The sequence below is a fragment of the Euleptes europaea genome, chromosome 20 (genome assembly GCF_029931775.1).
Source record: "Euleptes europaea isolate rEulEur1 chromosome 20, rEulEur1.hap1, whole genome shotgun sequence".
NCBI classification, from domain to species: Eukaryota; Metazoa; Chordata; class Lepidosauria; order Squamata; family Sphaerodactylidae; genus Euleptes; species Euleptes europaea.
In genome coordinates, this window is record NC_079331.1 from 25249742 (window position 1) to 25271003 (window position 21262).

Here is a 21262-nt window from a genome sequence, read left to right on the forward strand (position 1 = left end):
ATTAAATTAAAAAAATCTGGCCGCAGGAATCGGCTCGTTTAAATTACAAGAAATTTTTGTGCACCAAAAAGTCATTATTATAGAAAAAAAGAGTCCTGGGCAGCCCCTGTCCTGCCCCCTGCAACCGCAGCCTCGGCCAGCAGGAGGGGGAGTCCAGGGCAGACAGCAGCACAAGCCCAGGCCCCGCAAAAGATTGTCGTCAAAGAGGAGACGGGCTACAAGGCACATGAGGAAAGATGGAAGCTCCAGTGACTTTGGGCAGAGCGGGGGGGTGGAGGTGCCGAGTGCGGCGGCTCAGAGGACCGAGGGCGGCAGTGGCCAGGGCTTCTCCAGGGTTGATGAGCAGGCGCACAGTACCCTTCCGCTGAGTCCCGCCTCCAAAGGGGAACCCACTCACTCCTCCGCCCCCTCTCCCGAGGCAGCAGAACCCAGGGCAAGGGCATGCGAGGAGCCAGAGGCCCAGAGCAGCGGCTGGGGAGGCCGGAGGGAGCACGCTCCAGCCCGTTATTGCTGGCAGGGAAGGCAGGCAGCAGAGTCTGGAGCACGTGGGGGTAAGGAACAGGGGGGTGTCACAAGCTCTCGGGCCTCTCCTTCCCCTCCCAGTACGGCTTCCGCTCCAGAGGAAAGGAGAGGACCCCTTGCCCACAGGTCTCTCCCACCCAGAAGGGGAACAGACACACTGGTCCAGTCTAAAAACACTTTGGTGAGTTAAAACCAGGATTGGGCAGTTGAGTGACAGCTCCAGCAGCATCCACCCACCGACAGCAGGGCTCGGCTCAGCTCCAGGAGAGGGAGCAAATGGGCACAGAGACTCAGGGCCCCACGGCGGCCTCTCCCCTGCTGTGCCGGGGGCCGCAGGCTCATCAAAGAGCACTCTGGTCTCTGATGAAGGCAGTCCGCTCCCCCTCCTCCTCCTCTGGCCCCTCCTGCCAAGCATCAGACGGAAGCCCCTTATAGGCAACGATGCCTCCGCTCTCCAATGAGTAGACCTTGACCCCGCGGAGACGCAGCCCTGACCGCAGCTGCAGCACAAGGAAGACGGTGAAGAAGACCAGGACGATGAAGGCACAGCTCAGGCCGGCCACCAGGACGGGCATGTGGGACGGGGATGTGGGGAGCACGATGCCTTCCCGCAGGGCAGGGGAGGCCCGGCTGCTCTGGGTCTGGTGGGAGCAGGTCTGCTCCTGGACGTTGTAGTGGGCATGGGCTGGGCAGGACAAGCACTGGGTGGGCGCCGGCCCCAGGCAGGTGGCACAGGACGGATGGCAGGGCACACAGAGGCGTGGGCTCAGGTGGGGCTCGAGGCTGTTCTCCAGAGGTGTGGGCACGGTGCCAGGGGCAAAGGCAGGTGGGCACATCTTGAGACAGCTCTTTTGATGGAGGTAGAATCCTTCTTCGCAAACTGCAAGAGGACACAGAGAGGGAGATGAGAACTGAAGGGGTCGGCAGCACAAGGGAATCTGGCGGGACCTTTCCTGCATTTACGCAGAAGGTGAATCGCCCCCCCTTTCTGACCAACAGTCCTCAAAGCTGCCATCACACAAGTTGAAACCTTTCAAAGCACAAAGAGGAAGACAAGGGCCGCCACCCCCCCACCCCCCATTTCATTGCAGCTCAAAGGTCTTCAGGAAGAGGTAAGTCTTTTGACTGGTCTGAGAGGCCGGCATTCTGAGCTGGACGGCCCAGGCGAGCCCCATCGCATCAGATCTCAGAAGCTAAGCAGGGTCAGCCCTGGTTAGCACTTGGAAGGGGGGCCACCAGGGAATACCAGGGATGCTATGCAGAGGAAGGCAATGGCAAACCACCTCCGTTAGTCTCTTGGCTTGAAAAGCCTACTGGGTTGCCGTTAAGTCCACTGTGACTTGATGGCACTTTACACACATACACGAGGCCTGCCCAGACCTCCTGGGAGAGGGAAACCCATCACCCGGGAGCCATGCCTGAACCCCCACGCCCCCAGGTAACCCCACCTCTGTGAAGCCTGCTTTCCCCTGGAAGACGCTTGACATAGATTTCCAAAGCTGGCTGGGTTGATATGGGTGCAGGATTAAAACGCTGCCACGTTAAAAAATACTGGGCCCCCTCCCACGGCAGGGTTTTGGGATGCTCCTCCTGCTGGTCAGCTGGCCTGAGACCAGCCTGGACAGGAGGGTGCTGTGATATATTCGGGGAGCTTTTATTAGGAAGCAGCCCCTCACTAGCTATGCCAGGCATAGAGGCAGGAGGAGAAGAGGCAGGAGGAGATCAAGCAAAGTGGGGGGGACGTCACCACCACAGGAGTTTACAGACATGGCAGAGACAAGAAAGCCAGCCCAGTAATGACTGTTGGGCACCAAGTATGGCACAGAGGGGAATGCAGCAGACAGAAGAGCAAATCAAGGGAAGGTTTTCTGGTAACGCACACAACTTCTCCTGGGCGACCAGAATAGCCCCCTCCCCCAATCACTCACAAGGACAGCGGGGGGGGGGGGCTCTCTGTGGCCCACCTCAGCTTTGCCCCATCAGCAAATGTCCCAGCATGCACTGGGCAGGACGGGACGGATGTCCTCTCACCTGACAGGGGCCTCAGGACTTACCCACACAAGCCTGGCTGGTAGCCAAAGTCTTGCAGCCGCTGCTCTCGAACTGGTTGGGGGGGCTGGGGGGGTCCGTGGCTGTCCCATACAGCACCAGCGTGAACTTGGTGAGGGTACCTGTGGCCAGAAAAGGGGGGTGAAGCAGGCACCGGGACCGTCCTGTTCCCTCTCCACCCAAGGGGGTCTCCTGGCTCGGCACTGCAGGACTCTCCTCCTGGAGGCAGCGTGGGGGGTTGGGGGGGTGCACTTAGCAGCTGAAAGGAGCCCAGGAGGAGGACGTCTGCCTGGAAGCTGGCAGATCCCTCCTGCATGGAAAGCCCCTCCCCCCCCCAATCAAAGATAGCAGCAGCCCCCAGCTCCTCCAGGCTCAGTGCTCTGGGGTGAAGAGCCACGTTCCACCCACGGGGGCCACGCCTTGCCTGGCTGGCTCTGCCTCTCCCAAAGCCCAGGAACGGGCCAAACCGGCCGCTGACGGAGCTGCCAGTCTTCCCCTCCGCCCACTCTACCCTGCAGCCTCACCCACTCGGATGAGAGCAGGAAGGGCTTGGCCAGCGGTTGGGGTGAGGGCAGAGCGCACACAGCTGGCCTGGGGAGGGGGGGCAGAGGGACCCAATCTTCCAGAGACAGCACACTCAGCTGGCACTACTGGGAACAGGGAGTTCAAAGGGGGAGAAGGTAGACAACCGGTACCATAATTATTGGCTTCGCTGGTGTTTTCTATCTCCAGCACCCAGTCGCCCGCCGGGTCCTCATCCCAGGAATGCGTTGTCATGAAGGCCCAGTCGTTGAAGCCGTCCGCCGAGTAGTCATGGGGCCTAGAGAGAGGAGAGGAGAGAGTGGGGCTGAGAGGCTGCGGTGGCCAGGGTCTCCATGGCACAGGTGTGGCGTGTCATGGGCCTACCTGGCAGCCAACAGTGTGGAGCGGGTGCCCATGGGGCTGATGAGGTGGATGGCCAGGTCTCCTCGCCGGTTGTAGGAGAGGGTGAGGCGCGCCTGCAAGTGCTCCAGCCGGCTGATGTAGCTTGCCTTCCCCCGGCAGGCGTCCACTCGCTGGCGCACTTCCAACCGCTTCCCTATGTCTCTGCAGAGGCAGGGAGACAGAGAGGCGCTGCTCGTAAGGGCCAGAGCAGATAAGCGGGCAAGGCTGCCCAGGGGCAACAGACAGGACCTCTCCCAGGTTTGCAAGAGCTGCGCAGGACCTGGTCCAGCGAGTGCCTGAAGAGATGCCCTCTGTGTGTGGGCAGGAGCCCAGGGAAAAGCAGAGCCCTCCTTGCTTGCTCCAGCAGAGACATGGAGATACCATAAGTGACATGCCCTTTCTCAGCACATGGATGCACTGGGAATACCTGCCCACAGAAATAGGTCCCTCAGGCCACAGCCAAAGCTCACTCTGCGCAGGGAAGGGGGGCTGTGTGTCCTTCTTCCGGACCCCCCAGGCTCCACCCTCAGAGAACCAGAATCCCAGCTGCCCCAGCAGAGGGCATAAAACCCTCCAGCAACGAAACGTCCCTGCTGAGCGTAAGAGGCCAGAAGACGGTGGCAGCTGTCGCTCCTGCCTCAGCCACAGCCGCCATGGCAGAAAAAGGCGCCTCTGTGTCCAGCCCTGAAGAGCCCTCTGTCCGGCTCCCCCCACTCCCAAACCACAGGGCTGAAGTGCCAGCCAGCAGCAAACCCTGCGGAGACTGCCTAGCACCTGGCCCTCCGAGGCTGCTGCTGTCAAGAAGGCAACTGTTAATTCCAGGTCTGGAAAACAGAGGAAATCCCCCACCCCAGGGGCCGAGCACAGACATCCCCTTGTCCCCCCCGCCCCTGCTACGCAACAATGCGAGCCCGTTGAGGACTCACTTGGGTTCCAGGAGGACATCAACCACACACTTCCGCTGGGGTCCCACCGAGGTCCAGTTCTTGGCCAGAGCCACCATAGCCCCTGCATCCAAGAGGCCGTAGCCATACGAGTGGCTCACTGCAATCACACGGACAGGCGAGGATCAGGCCTGCAGCCCCCCACTAAGCCCGCGCCCATACCCAAGCCGAGGGGTGGGGCTGCTGCCGTGGTTACCTTTCCGGCCCACCCCGTTGACAGCCCAGTCGTTGGTGTTGAGGTGGGCGGGCTTTGAGGTTCTCACGACAAGGTGCTGCATGTCCCGCCAGGTGAGGTTCTTGCTGCAGGAAAAAAGGAAAGGAAGGTTACTGGGGGAGGGGTCTGCCTGCCCTCACTGAGCCCCTCTGACATCTGGCAGGGCCCGAGAAGCCCCCAGAGGGTTCCCCCTGCCCACCCTCTTACTTGGCTTCCAGGGCCAGAGCAATGATGCCGGCAGCCAGGGGGGCCGAGGCCGAAGTGCCTGTGTGTGATTCGGTGCACTTCTGCCGCAGGTCTGTCGTCACCTGAGGAGGGAGGGAGACAGAGGCCAGGCACAGGGTGAGCTGCAGCTGCTCCAAGAGCCCCCCGCCCCCCCCCCCCAAGCGAGACTTACAATTTGCTTCTCGTTCTGACTGCCGCTGCTGTAGGTGGTGGCGAGCGTGGAGGAGCAGGCCTCGCTGTACCAGGGCACGTTCCCCGACTGGGTGGTGCTGCTGATGGAGAGCGTGTAGATGCTGTTGGTGTAGCCGTCGCAGTTGCAGCTGTCGTGCTCCTGGCCGCCATTCCCCGAGGCCCACACGAAGATAGAGCCCAGCCCATTGCGACCCTGCAAGGAAGAGGCAGCCGGGCTGAAGGAGCAGCCCCATGGCACCGGCCCTCGGGCCCAGCCACCCAGCCAGCCCGCTCACCTGGCTGACGCCCCGGTAGAAGGCCTCTTCGGCCAAGCGGGCGGGGCCATCCACCGTCTTGCCGTCATCCTCGGGGCCCCAGCTGGCGCTGTAGATGTGGATGTGGTTGGGGCTCAAGCCCAAGGACTGGGCTTCCACGGCATCGGTCACCTCTCCGTCCAGCATGCGCACACCTGGGCAAGAGGCAGGGCTGCTTGGACCCTCCTGGCTGGGAGCCTCCCGGGCAAAGGCCCTCCCACCCCTCCCTGCTCCATGGGCCAAGGAGAGCCGAGCGGGATTCCCCCAAAGAGAGCTGGCCACGTCCAGAATTGAAACTCCACATTCTGGCCCAGGGCAAGCCAGCACCCCCTACCCCCAAGTGGGCCGGAAGACACCTCTGCAAGCCGCTTACCTCCAATCTTGGCGCCGTATGCCATTCCCACGCCACAGATGCCATTGTTTGCCACCGCGGCCACTTCCCCCGCACAGCGTGTGCCGTGCCTGTACCAGGACAGAGGAGACAGCACGAGTGGGTCAGCTGGACCCCCTACCCTGAACTGCAGGGCACGAGGGGCGAGAACAGGCTGCCCAACGCCTCGTCAGGAGCATCTGCCTTTCTCTGCCCCCAGAGACACGCAGGCTACGCGAGGCCTCCTGGCCCACCCTGGGGGGGGCCTCCACTTCCTCCCCTCTCCCGTCAGAAAGGCGGCTACCTGTTGTCATTCATCTGCGTGTAGCGCGGCTGGGGGTCTGAATCCTGGTCATTCACGTCAAAGCTGGCAGCAGGATCCTGGAGAGACACACGGTCAGGGCCTCCCCTCCCCAAGACCCTCAGTTGCTGCTGCAGCCATCATGATACTCCCCCCCCCCGCCGCTTCTGTTCCTTGGCAGCCACCGAAGCTCCTCCTCAAGCGTTGGGGCTGCCACTTCTTTCACAAGCTGCCCACCCCATTAATCCCATCCAGGAGTGCTACAGCCCCCACAGAAAGCCCACCGCAACTCTGCCTTCCTTCCCCTTGGCCTATCCTCAAGTGCCGTCGGTGGCCACCCGTGGGACCAGCCCTGCCCCAGAGCCCTCTGTGTGGGGAGGCCATGCCAGCCTTCCACTCCCACGGGGACAGTGGTGGCAGCCCACTGTGGCCAGGAACGGCTACTGCTGTCCCTTCAGATCACCGAGGGAGACCCTGAGCCCCAACCCCAGACAAGATTGCTGGCAGCTTCAAAACAGTCACGTCCAACTGCATTGGCCCGTTAGAGGCGGCGAGTCCAGCTGGGGACTCATTCCCCCCGCCCCAAAAAGGTCAGGTTCAGGCCAACTCTTCCTTTTGCTTTCCTTGAGTTCCACGACCTGGACTCCAGGAGGGGGGGGGGTCTGAGAGAGCTTCTGGCCCCACTCCCCACTGCTCCCAGAATGCAGCGCAGCTCCCAAGGAGCCCAGCATCCGGGTGGGAAGCAGAGGAGCCTGCAGAGGTACTAGCATTGCCAAACGTAGCCCTACTCACGTAGTTGGCTTCTAGATCCGGGTGGTTCTTCTCAATTCCGTCGTCCAAGATGGAGATGACGATGCCTCGGCCGGTGTAGCCCTGTCGCCAGGCCTCCCGCACATTCAGGTCCCGCTGGTTCCCGTTAGACTGAAGGAACAGGCAGCAGCCCGATCACCACGACCTTCAGGGCACGTCGCCATGCCACAGCCCTGGCCCTGCCCCGCCTGCAGGGGCCCCAAGGCACCACATCCACACACACCCCACAGAGAAAGGAGCAAAGGCAACTCTTCTCCAGGCCTCAGAGGAGACAGCAGAGATGATGGCGGGAGGCACTCTGCTCAATTGAGCCATGGCCAGCGCTCTCTGCAGACTTCCCCACCTCCACTCGCTGGTCCATCGTGGGCACCTGGACTGTCCGGGCTACACAGCGCCGGGTGCCCTCACCACTGCTCTGCCCCGGCCAAGTCCCCTGTTGGAAACTCCGTGCCGGCAACCTCTCTGTTCTCAGCAGAGACCCCTCTGGACCAGGAAAGAACGGCTGCAAGGGAGGCTCCCTCCGAGGCAAGGGCTTGGCTCTCTCTCCAAAGGGGCCCAAGCCCCACAGGGCCACAGACTCAGAGGAAACGCCACTCTGCCCCACTTGTACTCAGGAGCCCAAGAAAGGGCAGGGCTGTGCTCGCGAACCGACACTAATCCCAAGGGCAGGGAGGGAGGAATTAGCTCGGCAGGAGGGAAGGAGGCCACGACGAACCGCAGGAAGGTGCTGTTGGGCTTTGCCATAAGGGCAGAACCCCATCCCCAGCAGCCCAGAACCCCCAACCTTGCTTCAGGACTATGCTGCCGTGTGGCTCCAACCAGGACAGATGGCAAAGAACTGTCTCTGCAGGGCCTGCCTCCGTGCCACGTGAACCCACACCCCGCCTTCACTTACCAGGTACCACTGCTGAGGGAACTTGGGGTCTGTCGGCTCCAGGAAGACATCTCGTTTCTTCCGCCTCTTTGCCACCTGCTGCTCCAGCCAGTACACCTGAGGCGGGGGTGGGGTGAAGAAGGTGCTTAAGGGAAGGTGGGCAGCACCTCTAGCCTCTTTCAGTCACACCAGCCTTCGGGAGCACAGGTCTTCTGTGGCCCTTCAGGGCTTGGGAGACCCTGCGCAGGAGGCCAGCCAGGTCCTCCCAATGCAGAGAGGAAGCGAGGGTCTCCCAGGCCCTCGTTTAGGGGTCCAGGCCAAGCAGCGCCTCAGCAGACTCCAGGACAAGCAAATGGGAGGCACAAGGCCCCAGGCCTCCACGGCAGCCATAACTAAATGCCACTAACACTGGTGACTGACAGTTGCTAAACTGCATATACCTTGTTTCCCCATTTTAGAAAGTCAACTCACATGGGAATAAACAGAATGTACTGAACACATGCTGATGCCTCCCCTCATTTCTGAGACCTGAACATTGGACAATGTTTCCTTGACTGCACCACACCTCCGAAGACTGCTGACAGTCGCCGCTTTTGCTGTATTCCCTCCCCAGACTGGGAGATGGTGAAGGCAATTTATTCTCAGGGTCCACCTGATCCTTCAGTGCCTCTGACAATAAGAGGTTGTTCCTACCAGGCCTGCCAGGTGTTTCTATCGGTACCCACCCAGTTCTGCTCAGCAGACTGAGGGCTGGTTGAGTCCCCTTATGACTGGGCATGCCCCTCTTCTGAACAGCTGGGGCATCCGTGCCTCTTTGACCTTTCCAGCAGCCCTGGGTTGGAGCCCCTCTGGTGTAGAAGGAAGGGGCAGGGGGCAGACCACTGGCTGCTTCTCAGCCGGAAAGAAGCTGGCCCTCAGGCTGGCTGCTGTTCCGCAGAGCTTTCTTCCCCAGCCCCAAACAAAGCCAAGCATCCCTTGCCCAGTCAGCTGAAAACCAACCTAACGGAACACCTCAGCAACATCCTCACCAGAGGACAGGTCTGCTCCATCAGTGCTAGGCAGGGCTTGGGGCCCAGACCAAAGGCAGGGCAGGCAAGAAGCCTTGGCCCAGATCACGAGAACCTGTCTCAAGGGCCAGAAGCAGCTTCCATGGCAGCAGCCACGCTGGCCAGAGCAGACCGAGTCCCACCCACTTGCCGACACACTCACCTGGGGCTCCCTGCTCAAGGAGCTGCGCCAGGACTGGTGGGGGGAGAGCGACCGCTTCGCCACAGCTCGGTGGCAGAGGAGGTAATAGTCGCCCAAGATCTGGAAGGAGGGAGGAGCAGGTCAGACCAGGCAGCACCAGCCAAGGCTCCACCGCAACTGGCGGGTGAGCTACTCTGAGGGCCAGAGCTGGAAGCCACGATGCCAGAGGGAAGGAGAGGGGCTGCTTCCCCCAGCCCAGAGCCGGCCCTCTCCCCCTCCGCCCCCCCCAGCAGGCCACAGGGACGGAGGCTCTGAGCAGGTCTGAACACAAACCTCCCCGAAGAAGAATCCCGTGACGAAATCAGAGCAGCAGCACCACCACCACCTCCACAAGTGACCCCCCCCCCAGCACGTGGGCTGGTTTGAGGGGCGACGGCCCCGCTCAGGTCTCGGGCACACTCCCTCGAACTCTAACCCTTGCCCACTTCAGACACAGATGGAGATTCTGGGGCTGCATATGCTCCAGTGCAGAGGGAGAGGAGGGCCACGGAGCCTCCCAAATGATACCTTTAAAAATCTTCCTGCACCTGCTTCTCAGAGAGAAGCCCCCGCGCTGCCAATTCATTCCCCACAGGCTCGAGGGGGAGAAGTGAAGAGTGAAGAGGGAGGTTAAGGAGTAGAGAACCAGGAGGAGAGCTGGACCTGGCATCCCCACCCCAGGGAGGGCTGGCCGGCCGTGGCCCTGCAGGGTCTTTCCCAGCCCCGCTGCCTGAGAGGCTCAAAGGACAACATGAGCCACACTATGCTGAACTCTGGGGGAAACAAGGCAACCCTAACTCTCCCCCCGCCTGCCCCACAACCCAGCTATCAGCTGGAACACACTCCTTCATATGCCAAGGAGGAAGGGGGTACATGGTGGCCGGCAACGGGGGTGCCAGCGCAAGCCCCCTCCACACACAGAGGGAGGGGCAAGAACACCCTCCCCCGCGGGCCTCTGTCTCTCCGTGGAAAGAAGCAGCTCCTCCCTCTCCAGCCCCCCTCCCACCAGGCATGTCCACAAAGGCTGCCCTGAGACCCAACAGCAGCCCAACGCGGCAGGGAGAAGCGCAGAGCCTCCAGTTACTCAGCTCAGAGCTGCCTGTCCACTGCCAGCCACAAGAACAGCTGGGCTCCCAAGCAAACTGCTGCCTCCAGGAACCGCCCCAGGCCACCCAGGGCAGCAGCCTTGCCCCAGAGAGGAGCCAGCAGTGGAGGGCTTCATTCGCCACAGTCCCTTTCCTGGGAGGCTTCCGTTCTGGTGGTGGAAGGAGGCCGGGCGGAGAGGCAGAAATGGAGGCGGGCAGGGGGGGGGGCTCGGGCAGGTTCTAGGCTGCTGCCACCGTGTGAGCAGCGCTGGGACAACCGACAAGAGCCAGGCCCAGCCCAAAGCAGGGCCCGGGCATGGCAGGGGGCCAGAGTGCAGCACAGCACTGCCACGGATCTGGCCAATTCACTCCCCCCTCCTGCCTCTCCAGAGCCCCAGGAAAAAACGGCAGGGCTAAGGCACAGGACGGAGGCTTTCTCCTCCCAAATGAGAGAGAGAAGAGGGGCGGGAAGGAGAGACGACAGTGGTATGTATTTTTTCTCCCTCTCACTAAATGACTGGACCACGCTCCTAGCTCTCAAGACAACCTGGTGCTCAGGTTGCCAACTTCTAGGAGAGCTCCTGAAATTATAACTTGTTTCCAGAGTACAGAAACCAATCCCCCTGGAGAGAATGGCTGCTTTGGAGGGTGGACTCTACGGCATTATGCCTCACTGAGGTCCCTCCCCAAATCCCAGCCTCCCCAAGCTCCACTCAAATCCCCAGGTATTTTCCAACCCACAGTTGGCAACCCTACATCTCACCCACCCTTCCCCACTTCCCAAGACATCCTTGCAGGAAGAGAATATTGTCTAGGCCACAGCGGCAGAAGCCCTGGGACGCCAAACCCTGGGGCACACAGAAAAGTGAGCAAGATGCCACGGATGTTCAGGTTGCCAAGATGGTCCCAACAGCACTGAGGACAAGCTGGCCGAGGGAGAGCAGAGCTGAACACAGAAGGAGCAAAGAGGACCTCTGGCTCAGACTGCTTCGGAAAGGACGCTGGAGACACCTGAGGAGGGGGAGGGAGGGTCCTAGCCTCCTGGGCAAACTCACAATCCAAGCCATCACAGCGACCTCCCACCAGCACCCTGTTTGTTCCTCACTGGCTGCCCCATCAGCACCAGGGGGCCTGGCACAGACACCAGGGAGAGGGACACTTCTGGAAATGCTGATGCCAGGGAGAAGAAAAACCACCCTGCCTCCTTTTTACTGGAAAAATAGCAGGCATTTTTTTTGGAGGGGAACCATATCCAATATTTACTTAGCCTAAACTTTTTGTTCCCGTTTATAACTTCTTTTAAAAAAAGGTAAAGATCCCCTGTGCGAAGCACTGGGTCATTCCTGACCCATGGGGGTGACGTCACATCCCGACGTTTACTAGGCAGACTTTGTTTTACGGCAGGGGTGGGGAACCTTTTTTCCACCAAGGGCCATTTGGATATTTATAACATCATTCCCAGGCTATACAAAATTATCAACTTAAAAATTAGCTGACCAAGCCCCAAGCAGGCAGCTGCCCCAGATGACCCCCCTGCGCGTGGGCAAGCAGCAGGCATCCAACTGGTGGCGCACTCGACCACCTGGTGGCACCAGCCGGGCATAGCCATCCAGCTGCACGCCAGAGTTGCTCCTGCTCCGCATGGTTGGGGCCGGATTCTATAGCTGGCTCCTACTATCTCTGCCTGCAGGGATGAAATGAGGACACACTGGCTAAGAACTCCCCCCCCCCCACGCATTCTGTCCCTGCCCTCTTTAACCCCTCCATTGTCACCACTTCTGCCCCCAGCCCTCTTGTAGTACAGAGGGAATACGTTTCTCCACGGCCCTGGTGGGAAAGTGTTAATGCAGTTTCTTGGGCGGTCCTAGCAGCTCCATAGCTAACAACTCTTCTGCAAGGGGGGAAAAGGTTCTTTTCTCGGCAAAACAAACTCACATCTGCCTTGAACAGAGGCTATTCCTGTCTGCGGGATGGGGGGGGGGCGGATCGCCAGTCTTAGATCCTTCTGAGCTAGAGATCTGCCAGAACCCACGAAGGGCCAGACCAAATGATTTTGCGTGCCTTAAATGGCCCCTGGGCCTGACGTTTCCCACCCCTGTTTTACGGGGTGGTTTGCCATTGCCTTCCCCAGTCATCTTCCCTTTACCCCCAGCAAGCTGGGTATTCATTTTACTAACCTCAGAAGGATGGAAGGCTGAGTCAACCTTGAGCTGGCTACTTGAAACCGACTTCTGTCGGGATCGAACTCAGGTTGTGAGCAGAGCTTTTGACTGCAGTACTGCAGCTTACCACACTCTGCGCCACAGGGCTCCTATAACTCTCTTAGCATAAATAATTGTGCTATTTGGCAGAATTATGAAACTCTTAAATATAAGATACTTTGATTTCTACAAGAAAACATTTGAGTACACCCACTACTAAAGAGGAGGTTGCAACCTGTTCAACTTTCTACTACATTAGCAGATAACACTTTTTGTCATTTGAGAGGTAAGAAAAAATGAAAACAGAAAACGGAATTTTGTAGCAAAGGACGTTTTGTCTGCACAGACACAGAGTCTCATGCAGTGATAAGATGCACACAGCTCATCTGAAGGCTCACTTTGTAAAACTGACAACACTGAACTTCTGAGGTATTTTATCATCATAAATATATTAACTGCGGAAAATTAGCCACATCTGAACAATAAATATGCTATATACTGTACAAATGATCATTTGCTAATACTGTGGATTGAAGATTTTTATGCAAGGCGTACTGCCTATTATGAGTGTGATTTGTCTAAAAATATTTCCAAAGAAGAAAATATTTTGTGGAGTGCTCCCCAAAATGTTAATTTTCCAATTAGCAAAATGAGAACAAGTTTTCTGAACCCCCTCCCCCCTCAGCTCCACACTTCCTCCTTGGGCCCCCTGGGCCTTCATCTCTCCAGTCAGGCCGGTGTGCCAGGCGCTCACTCGCCCCTGCACTCAAATAATGAACAAAACTCAAGCCGTGCCTGGAGAGCTCTTCCTCTCTGGCAGGGAACCAGGTGACGTCTCGCCTCTTCTCCATCCCTGTCTCTGCAGGAGGCTGGCATCGTCCTGACCCAGCCCTGTCCAATGTGGGCACTGAAACCCAGATCGGTCCCATGTTAACGGCATTTCCTGCGTGCCAGCAGGCATCAGTGCCCACGTCTTCCCCTCCAGGCTTCAGCCAAGGGAGGCTGGCGCACAGCTCGAGCCCCAAGAGAGCAAAGTGGGGCTGCAGGAAGCACCAGCCGGGAAGAAGCAGCCCTGCTCTGGGGCAGGAGAAGAAAGCCCCAGGCAAGCACCACCCTTTTCAATGGGCAGGACTCTCCAGCACCATCCCGGTCAGTGCAATGGGCATCTCAACACCTGCTGCCAAACCAGCCGGCAGTGGTGCTGCAACAGCACAGGTGGGCCAAACGCCCACACCACAAACAGCCACTGGCGAGGCCCTCTCGCCGGGGTGCCGGCATCACCCTCCAGCTTATAGGGGAGATGATGCACTCACGCCTAAGCAAAACACAGAGCAGTGACTCTGCAAGCAGGGGCAGTACCTGTGGACTCTGCGCCCCCCACTTCCGAGTGGGAACCTGCCCCACTCCGGCCGGAGAGGGGTGGCAACTATCCCCACACAAGGGCTGGAAGCTCCTACAAAGCACAGAGCTCAACACCGAGGCTCACAGCCCACGCTTGTTTTTTTTCCTTTCTAAAATTGTTAGTGACGTCATCTCTCTGAGGGGAAAGCCTCCGCGCCCCTGTGCCTTTAGCCCTGCCATTTTTTCCTGGGGCTCTGGAGAGGCAGGAGGGGGGAGTGAAGGGGTCAGATCCGTGGCAGTGCTGTGCTGCACTCTGGCCCCCTGCCATGCCCGGGCCCTGCTGTGGGCTGGGCCTGGCTCTCGTCGGTTGTCCCAGAGCTGCTTGCACGGTGGCAGCAGCCTAGAACCTGCCTGAGCCCCTCCATTTCTGCCTCTCCGCCCGGCCCCGCCTCCTTCCACCACCCCTGCAACGAGAATGGAAGCCTCCCAGGAAAGGGACTGGGGCAAGCCCAAGCCCCGGCCTGCTCTGCTCATTGGAGGCCCTTTTGCTGTCTGAGTGAACTTGTAATTCTAATCCATCTTGAGTGACAGTGAGAAAGCAAAACTATAAATGAAATTAATAGTAAATGTACAAATATATAAATACGTGTGTATACGTGTGTGTGTGTGTGTGCGTGTATGTATTTTAAAGCTTCATTGTCTGCGTAAGGGAGACAACGTCAGAATTTGCTACTTGCAACCACAAATCCCAGTCCTGCTTCTGAAGGCAGCCCCACCCCCTAAGTCCGCTGTCGCTCAAGGGGGTCCTTCCCCTCCCGGCAGACAGCCCCCCTCCTCTCCCATCCAGCCTCCTTTGCTGCGCATCAGCCCCAGTACCTCTCGTACCCCAGAGAAGCAGCACTCACCTGGCCAAAGTTCACGAAGCCATGCTTGCTGGCCAGCCTTTCCACTTCCTGGGGCCCGGCAGGTACCTGCACAGCCCAGGTGTTGGTGTAGATATGCTGGCCCACCACGTCCCTGACCAAGAGATCCAGAGCCAGCACCAAAGTCCACAGCAAGAGCAACAAAGGTGGCCTCAGATCCATGAAAGCCAGGAGATGGGGGGGGGGGGGGAGAGGAAGACCAGGGGAAGCCTCAAAGTGGGCCCTTGCTCTGTCCGGCAAGGCCCCAGTCAGTCCGAGGCAGCATGGGGCAGCAGCTCACGGAGACAGGAGCAGGGTCAGAAAAAGCAGGAGCTTCCCCACTGAAGCCACCTGCGCAGCACCTGGGGACAAAGGTAAACGGTCAGACCCTGGACAGGCCCTGCAAAAGCACACAGAAGCACAGTGTCCTGTACCCACCCCAAGGGTCAGTGTGCCTTCCAAGGGAGCATGCCCACCCCCCCAGCCACCATGCTCATGAGCACTCCACAGCAACACCCACAGCATAAACAGCCTCTGCTCCGATCCCTTTGCTAGAGGAGGGGAGAGTAAACGCTTCCCACCGAGGTGAAGACATGAAGCTGCCTTGTATGAGCCTTGTGGGCAAGCGAGCGCAAATGCCCATGCGATCCACGTACAGCGTACGCATTGTTTTCCTTTTTACACGGTGTGGAGTAATGCATTGCACAGACAGCTCAGCTTGTGCCTGAAGTCCCACATTCATCCAGGTCCTGGGCGGGGCTTCATTTGTACAGTGTTGACTCTTGCTGACAAAGAAAGACGTACGCGCAGGGGTGTGCTGCGTGAGCAGGCCACTGAATCAGCCCACCCGTCCACAGAGGTCCGTCTCGTCCCTGGAGCCCAGCGGCGGCCTTTCCCATCGCCCCCTTCCTGATCCTTTTAATGGGAGATGCCGGGGAATGAAGTGGGAAGGCCGGCAGTGGAGGCCTGCAGACTGGCACTGGGTTGTTTGAAAGGACTTGTCTCCCGCCAGCTCTGCAGGGTGGGTGGGCGGGCAGGGAGGGCCCACGGGAGGTCGCATCCCCTGGGACCCCCGGAAACGGCCCTTCCCGGCCCCCTCAACAAGCCCTTGGCTAGGAGGGCGCTGTGCTGAGGTGGGGCTGCGAGGCTGCGCAGCGCCTCTCCCCTTGGGCGCTGTGCCCTCCATCCGTCCGCCCTTGGCCCCCACGAGCACCCCAAGGCTGCCCCTGCTGGGGCGCCAGGTCACCCGGGGCCCATGGCGGCTGGGGGGAGAGCTGAACCAAGGCCTCCAACTACCTGACTCCCATCCCTGAAGAGTGGGCCAACCAGCCCTGCGGGGCAGGGGGTGTACGGGGGTGGGGGCGCCGACCTCGGACGCCTCCTGGCGCTCTCTCCACCCAGGCTACCTCGCCGGGTTGTTGTGAGCCTAAAGGCCCTGGGGGGGAGAGAGAGAGCGAGCGAGCGGCCGGGCAGCCCCCCCTCCCCCGGCCTGGGGGGGGCAGCCCGGCAAAGCCCGCGCCCGACGAGGCGCCCCCGCCAGGAACTCAAGGGGGGGGAGGAGGGCTGGGAGGAGAGAGAGGCCCCCGCCAGGAGGAGCAGACCCCCCCCCACCACCACCAGGCCTTCCCGGCAGCCCCCCCCCACGCGCCCAGGCCCACCTCGCCGGGGCGGCCTTCTCAACCCCTCCTCCTCCTCCTCCTCCTCCCGCCACTCCACGCAGGAGGCGGCGGCGGGGGGGGGGCCTCTGCCCGCCCGGCCTGAGCTTCGAAGCGGACAACCGCCCCCCCCGCCTGCCCCCCCCGCCTGTCTCTCCCCGCCGCCGCTGCCTGTGGGGCGCCAGGGGCGCGTTGCAGGCCCGAGCGGCGGGTGGGTGGGCCGCAGGAGCCCCACCGAGCGGCAGAGCCCCGCTAGGCCCCGGGGGGGTGGGTGGGGGGTGGGCGGATCCTTACCTGCCGCGCGGGGTCCGGGGGGTGGGGGGCGCCCTCCCTCCGGCGGCCCTCCGGTGGTCCTGGGGCAGCGGGAGAGCGAGAGCGAGAGCGAGAGAGCGGCCCCGAAGGCCAAGGTCGCGCTCGCTTCCGCCCCGCGACTCCGCCTGCCTTCTCCCGCCGGGCCGCGGCTGGCTGGCTGGCCGGCTGGCCGGCTGAGACCCCCCTGCCCTGGGCGGCTGTGGGGAGAGCGCGGCGGCGGCGGCGGCGGCGTCTCCCCGGCGGGAGCAGGAGGGCTACAGGGGACGGGGACGGGGACGGGGGGGGCAGCAGCCGGCCAACCGCTTGTTGACGCCGAGGGAGGGAGGGAGGGAGGGGCGGGGCCTCTGCTGCACGCCACGGAGGGAGGGGAGGGGAGGGGAGGGGAGGCTCTGCGCGGCGGCGGCGCCGGCGGCCCTCCCACCGACCCACCCACCCGCACAAGGTCAAGGGGCGAGGCGAGGCGAGGCGGGCCCGGCCGCAGCAGACACTGCGCGGGACTTCCGCGTCGCCCTGAAAAGACTCCCCCCCTCTCCCACTCCCCCCCCGGCCTAACCCGGGCGCCTGGAAGGGGGGGCTCAGAGCCCCCACCCCCCTGGATCAAGGTGCCCGCAGGGAGGGAGGGGGTGTGGGGTGGGGGAGAGACCAGAGGAAGCCTTGCTTCCCACAACCCCGAGTCCAGCGGTGGGACTCCCCGCCCCAGGATGTGGGGATGGCCGCCAACTTGACTGGGGGAGGGGACGTGGCCGGGGAGGGGGGAGGCTCGTGGCCACGAGTCGGGAGGCCTCTCTGTTCTCTCCAGGGCCCGAGGAGCAGGCCCCCTGGTCTCGGGCGCTGGGCACCACGGGCAGGAGGCGGCGGCTGCTGCTGCCACCCCAGTCGTCTCGCTCGTGGGCTTCCGGGAGGCCCCTGGGTGCAACAGGCTGCTGCTGCTGCTGCTGCTGCGCTTGATGGGCCTTCTGGGCCTGATCCGGCTTCCCCTTTGTTCCGAGGCCTCCTGCGGCCTCACAAGGCAGGCAGGCAGGCAGACGTGTGCGGGCACACAGGCACCAAGGCCCAGAAGAAGAAAGGGGGGAAGGGCCATGGCATGGTGGGGTGGGGCGGGGGGGGGAGGGAGGGCATTCTGGTGTAATCAAGAAAAGCAGAGACACCGCTGGCCACAGCCCTGGTTGGTCACTGCCTTCGTATTGCTAAACGAGTTGAAACCTGTAGACACTGCCAAGTGTAGCCTCCTTACACCTCACTACCAGACATAATGGGAACCACCACAAGAATTATTAACAAGCCTGCTCAGGTGTGCAGGAGAATCAGGCAAATAATCTTGCCAAAGGGTTTCCTTTTGCCTGCTAGAAAAAGCGAAGCAACACCCAGAGTTCTATCATGACGCTGTTCCCCTGCAAACACAGCACGCTTCTCAAATGGGAGCAGAGACTGACGGGATGGCCGCACGGAGCAAAAACTAGCTGGTCTGCAGCACTATGAGAAGAAGAGTTTCTCTCCAGAGGGGTGACCCTCACAATCCTTCCACACCACCGCTTTTCCTTGGCAGCCCAGGCCAGTGTAGTGAAACAGTTTCACCGCTAGGATTTGGGAGACCCAGGTTCAAATCCCCACTCCGCCATGGAAGTATGGTGGGTGACCGTGGGCCAGAGTCGCACGCTCAGCCTCACCTACCTCACGGGGTTCTGCTGACGATACAGTGGAGGAGAGGAGAACGGTGTAAGCGGCTTTGGATTCCCATTTGGGAGAAAGGCAGGGCATAAATAACCAAAATAAATACAACAAATGCCAACGGAGATCTGGAAAGTGGGCATACCTTGCAAGGACAGGGACAAGCAGCCGGCTTACGCCAAGGAGGAGGGGAACGGAGGCTCTGAGCATTTTGTATACTTCAGAGAGGCTACAGACAAGAGCCCCCCCCCCCATTCTCTCATAGCATCAGGACTTGCCTTTGCTTTGCAACCAAAATCAAACTGGAAGACTGTGCATTTCTGTGACTTTTCCATGTTTGAGGAACTTGTTGCACACAATGACAGTAATCATTACAACAGCCTTGCAAGGTAGGCCACTCTTCTGACAGCAGGGAAAGTGGCTTTTGCCTGAGGCCACTTTGAGAGTCTGTGGCTAAAGCAAGTCCTGGAGGATCACCACTTGCAGCACGACCCTCAGACCAGCTGGGAAACAGCTCTGGATAGCCACCTGCCACATCATGCAGTGGGATGTGCTAGCAGAGCAGCTCCCCCTAAGCCCGGCAGTGCCCTATAGCAGGGGAGCGCTTGCCCCCTTGGCCCACCTCCTGCCCGCAACACTGGCGTAGTGCTGTGCAGGTGGAAACAAGGGTACGTTATATTAACAACACTCCCCTGGAACTCTGTGTGTCTCTCCCCCACCTCCATCCCCGCCTCCACAGCCATATGGGTCTGCATATGGTCTGCAGCTAATCACCGCTCTTGAAAGCGCCCAGTAAGCCCTCTTAGGCAAGAGGGCGTGTGGCAAGAGCTACAACTCTGGCAGGCACAGGCTTTGCGAGCTGTCTGGCCCCCCCCAAGTGGCCATGCTCCTTTGCCTTTGTCAAAAGGGCATATGTTTGCAGGAGGAGATTTGACCCCCCCCCCACTCACACACACACACAGAGACACCACTGCAGAGGTCCCAGGAGCAAGGGAAGCACAGTTTCTCTGCAACGGTTAGTTATGCAGTCCTCTCATTGAGATTTCTCTCCTGATGCAAAATATGGACTGTGGAACAGAATTTTTGAACTGTATATAAAGCATTTACACAAAGCAGCTTGCTAGAATATTAATAAATGGGTCTTTAACTGAAAAAATGGAAATAGCAAAAGGCACAAGACAAGATGTCCAATATCACCAATATTATTTATTTTAGCAATGGAAATATTAACAATAAAAATTAGACAAGACACAAGGATTTCTGGAATAAGGAAATATAAAGAAGAATATAAAATGAAAAGTTACACAGATTATGTGGTAATAACAGTATAACACAACCAAATAATTCTTTAAAATATACCATGGAACAAATAAATATTATCAGGATATAAACGGAATAAAAAGAAGACAAAGATAATACTACTAAAAGCAACTAAAGAGGTCAAAGTGGAGATTCTGTTGTCACGAAAAACAACAACAAAATACCTTGCAGTAAGAGTAACGGCAAAACGATACCCTGTTTAAGGACAACTATCAAAAGGTCAGGACCAGTATTAAAGAAGATATACAACGATGGGAAAAGTTAAAATTTGCGTGGCTGGGAAGAATCTACAGTTAAAATGAATGTGTTACCAAGATTGATTTTTTTAATTCCAAATTTTATCAATCTTTATAGAGAAAGATACTTTGAAAACATGGTAAAGAACAATAAATAACTTCATATGGAGCGGGAAGAGACTGAGAGTAAGGTTTAAGATACTACAAGATGTTTTTGGCTTTTTTGCCAGTTTCCTTGCCATTCCACGACACAGCAAACAACTTAGGAGCACCATTGCTCCACCCCCCGGTGCAGCTCCCTCCCCCTCAGGAATAAGCTGAAAGAATATGGTTTCAATGTAGAAATAGGACAAGTCCCCCAATTTCACCACTGATATTGCCAGTTGATACGTATTTTGATAATACTACACAAAGAGAAACAGATTACATAACTTTTGATAAAATAATGGATAAGGGGGGTAAGAAAAACTTGGCAAAGACAGAAAGAATATTCAGTGGCTATTGTATCATCAAATGGCTTCAACAATGTAAGAATACATTTAAAAGGAGAGTGGATGTTTAAAAGAAAGGACGATTTATGAACGTTTAATAAAGGAAGGCTCAAGACCTTACTGAATGTCAAATGTTGAAAGAAAACTGGTATATAGTGTATTTTATATGGTAGATAACACCTAAAGGATAATGATACATAATGAAATGCAAATAATACTGAAAATTAAGTTCGTTCTAGATCCAAAAAATATGTTGCTAAATATCTTGCCAGATAATACGCCAAAAATATATAACGAACTATTTAAGTATATGGTGACAGCGGCAACAGTGGAGTGTGCAAGAAAGTAGAAAGCGGAAGACAATCCTGATGTAGCTGAATGGACAGACAAAGTAGCAGAATATGCAACCGTGGCTAAGTTGACGTCTTTAGTGCATAACCCCTGAGTTCTAGGGAAAATGGCAAGTATTCCTTGATTATATAGATGTTAACCAATAAAAACAATAGAATGTAAGAATTAAAGTCAGAAATGCATTGTCAGATATACAAATATAACTCAAAGAAAGTATAATTGAATTGCAATTATACAGTTCCAGTACAATGTTAGAATTTGATGTCTATGTTTGAATGTTTTGTATTGTTCGTTTGGAAAATAAATGGAAAATGGAAAAAAAGGTAAAAAATGAGATTTCTCACAGAGTCAAAGGACCTTGGGTTCCAAAAGCCTCTCTGAGAGCTGCCCCTCTGCCCAGTCCCTGCCTCCCACTGCCTGCCCCCATTAGTCACTCTTATACTGGCAGCAAATTTAACTATACCCAAACGAGGTCATGACTCGGATTGTTGCAAGACCGTGACTCGGATAAGTTCCCAAGCAGATCACTGTTCATTTTTCATCCACTACAGGCATTAAATCAGTTTAACACAACTAGAGAAACAACTGTGGTGAATATGTCCACTTCAGACAACTTACATACTTTTGAGTTTTGCAGAATGTCATAGACTGGTCCTGTAGGATTCCATGGCCTTTCAAACCCTATGTGTGCATACCTACAAAGGGTGCCCTTCATGCATCTATTGAAGTGGACTGCAGCCACATCGCATCTGATG

The 21262-nt window shown here is 58.0% G+C and overlaps 2 protein-coding genes across 3 annotated transcripts in view; one reads left to right on the forward strand and one right to left on the reverse strand.

Annotated features, from left to right (window-relative positions):
- The window catches only part of MFAP1 (microfibril associated protein 1), a 54773-nt gene that overhangs the window by 24421 nt on the left and 9090 nt on the right, over positions 1–21262 (forward strand). Inside the window, exon 1 of one of the 2 annotated variants that reach the window (XM_056865994.1) lies at positions 16292–16296. The exons of the other annotated variant lie outside the window; for it this stretch is intronic. The gene's annotated coding sequence lies outside the window, so the exon portion shown is untranslated. Of the gene's footprint in view, positions 1–16291; positions 16297–21262 lie in introns of those variants that run through there. 2 annotated transcript variants of the gene reach the window in all.
- FURIN (furin, paired basic amino acid cleaving enzyme) lies at positions 775–14674 on the reverse strand. The gene is made up of 15 exons (XM_056866004.1): positions 14478–14674; positions 8928–9026; positions 7740–7835; positions 6827–6955; positions 6038–6114; positions 5737–5825; positions 5346–5518; positions 5051–5263; positions 4861–4961; positions 4636–4739; positions 4422–4539; positions 3478–3657; positions 3267–3391; positions 2577–2693; positions 775–1402 (listed from the first exon to the last, which is right to left on the reverse strand). Exons 1-15 carry the CDS (start codon positions 14655–14657, stop codon positions 864–866), a joined length of 2340 nt encoding a protein of 779 aa, XP_056721982.1. The 5' UTR covers positions 14658–14674; the 3' UTR covers positions 775–863.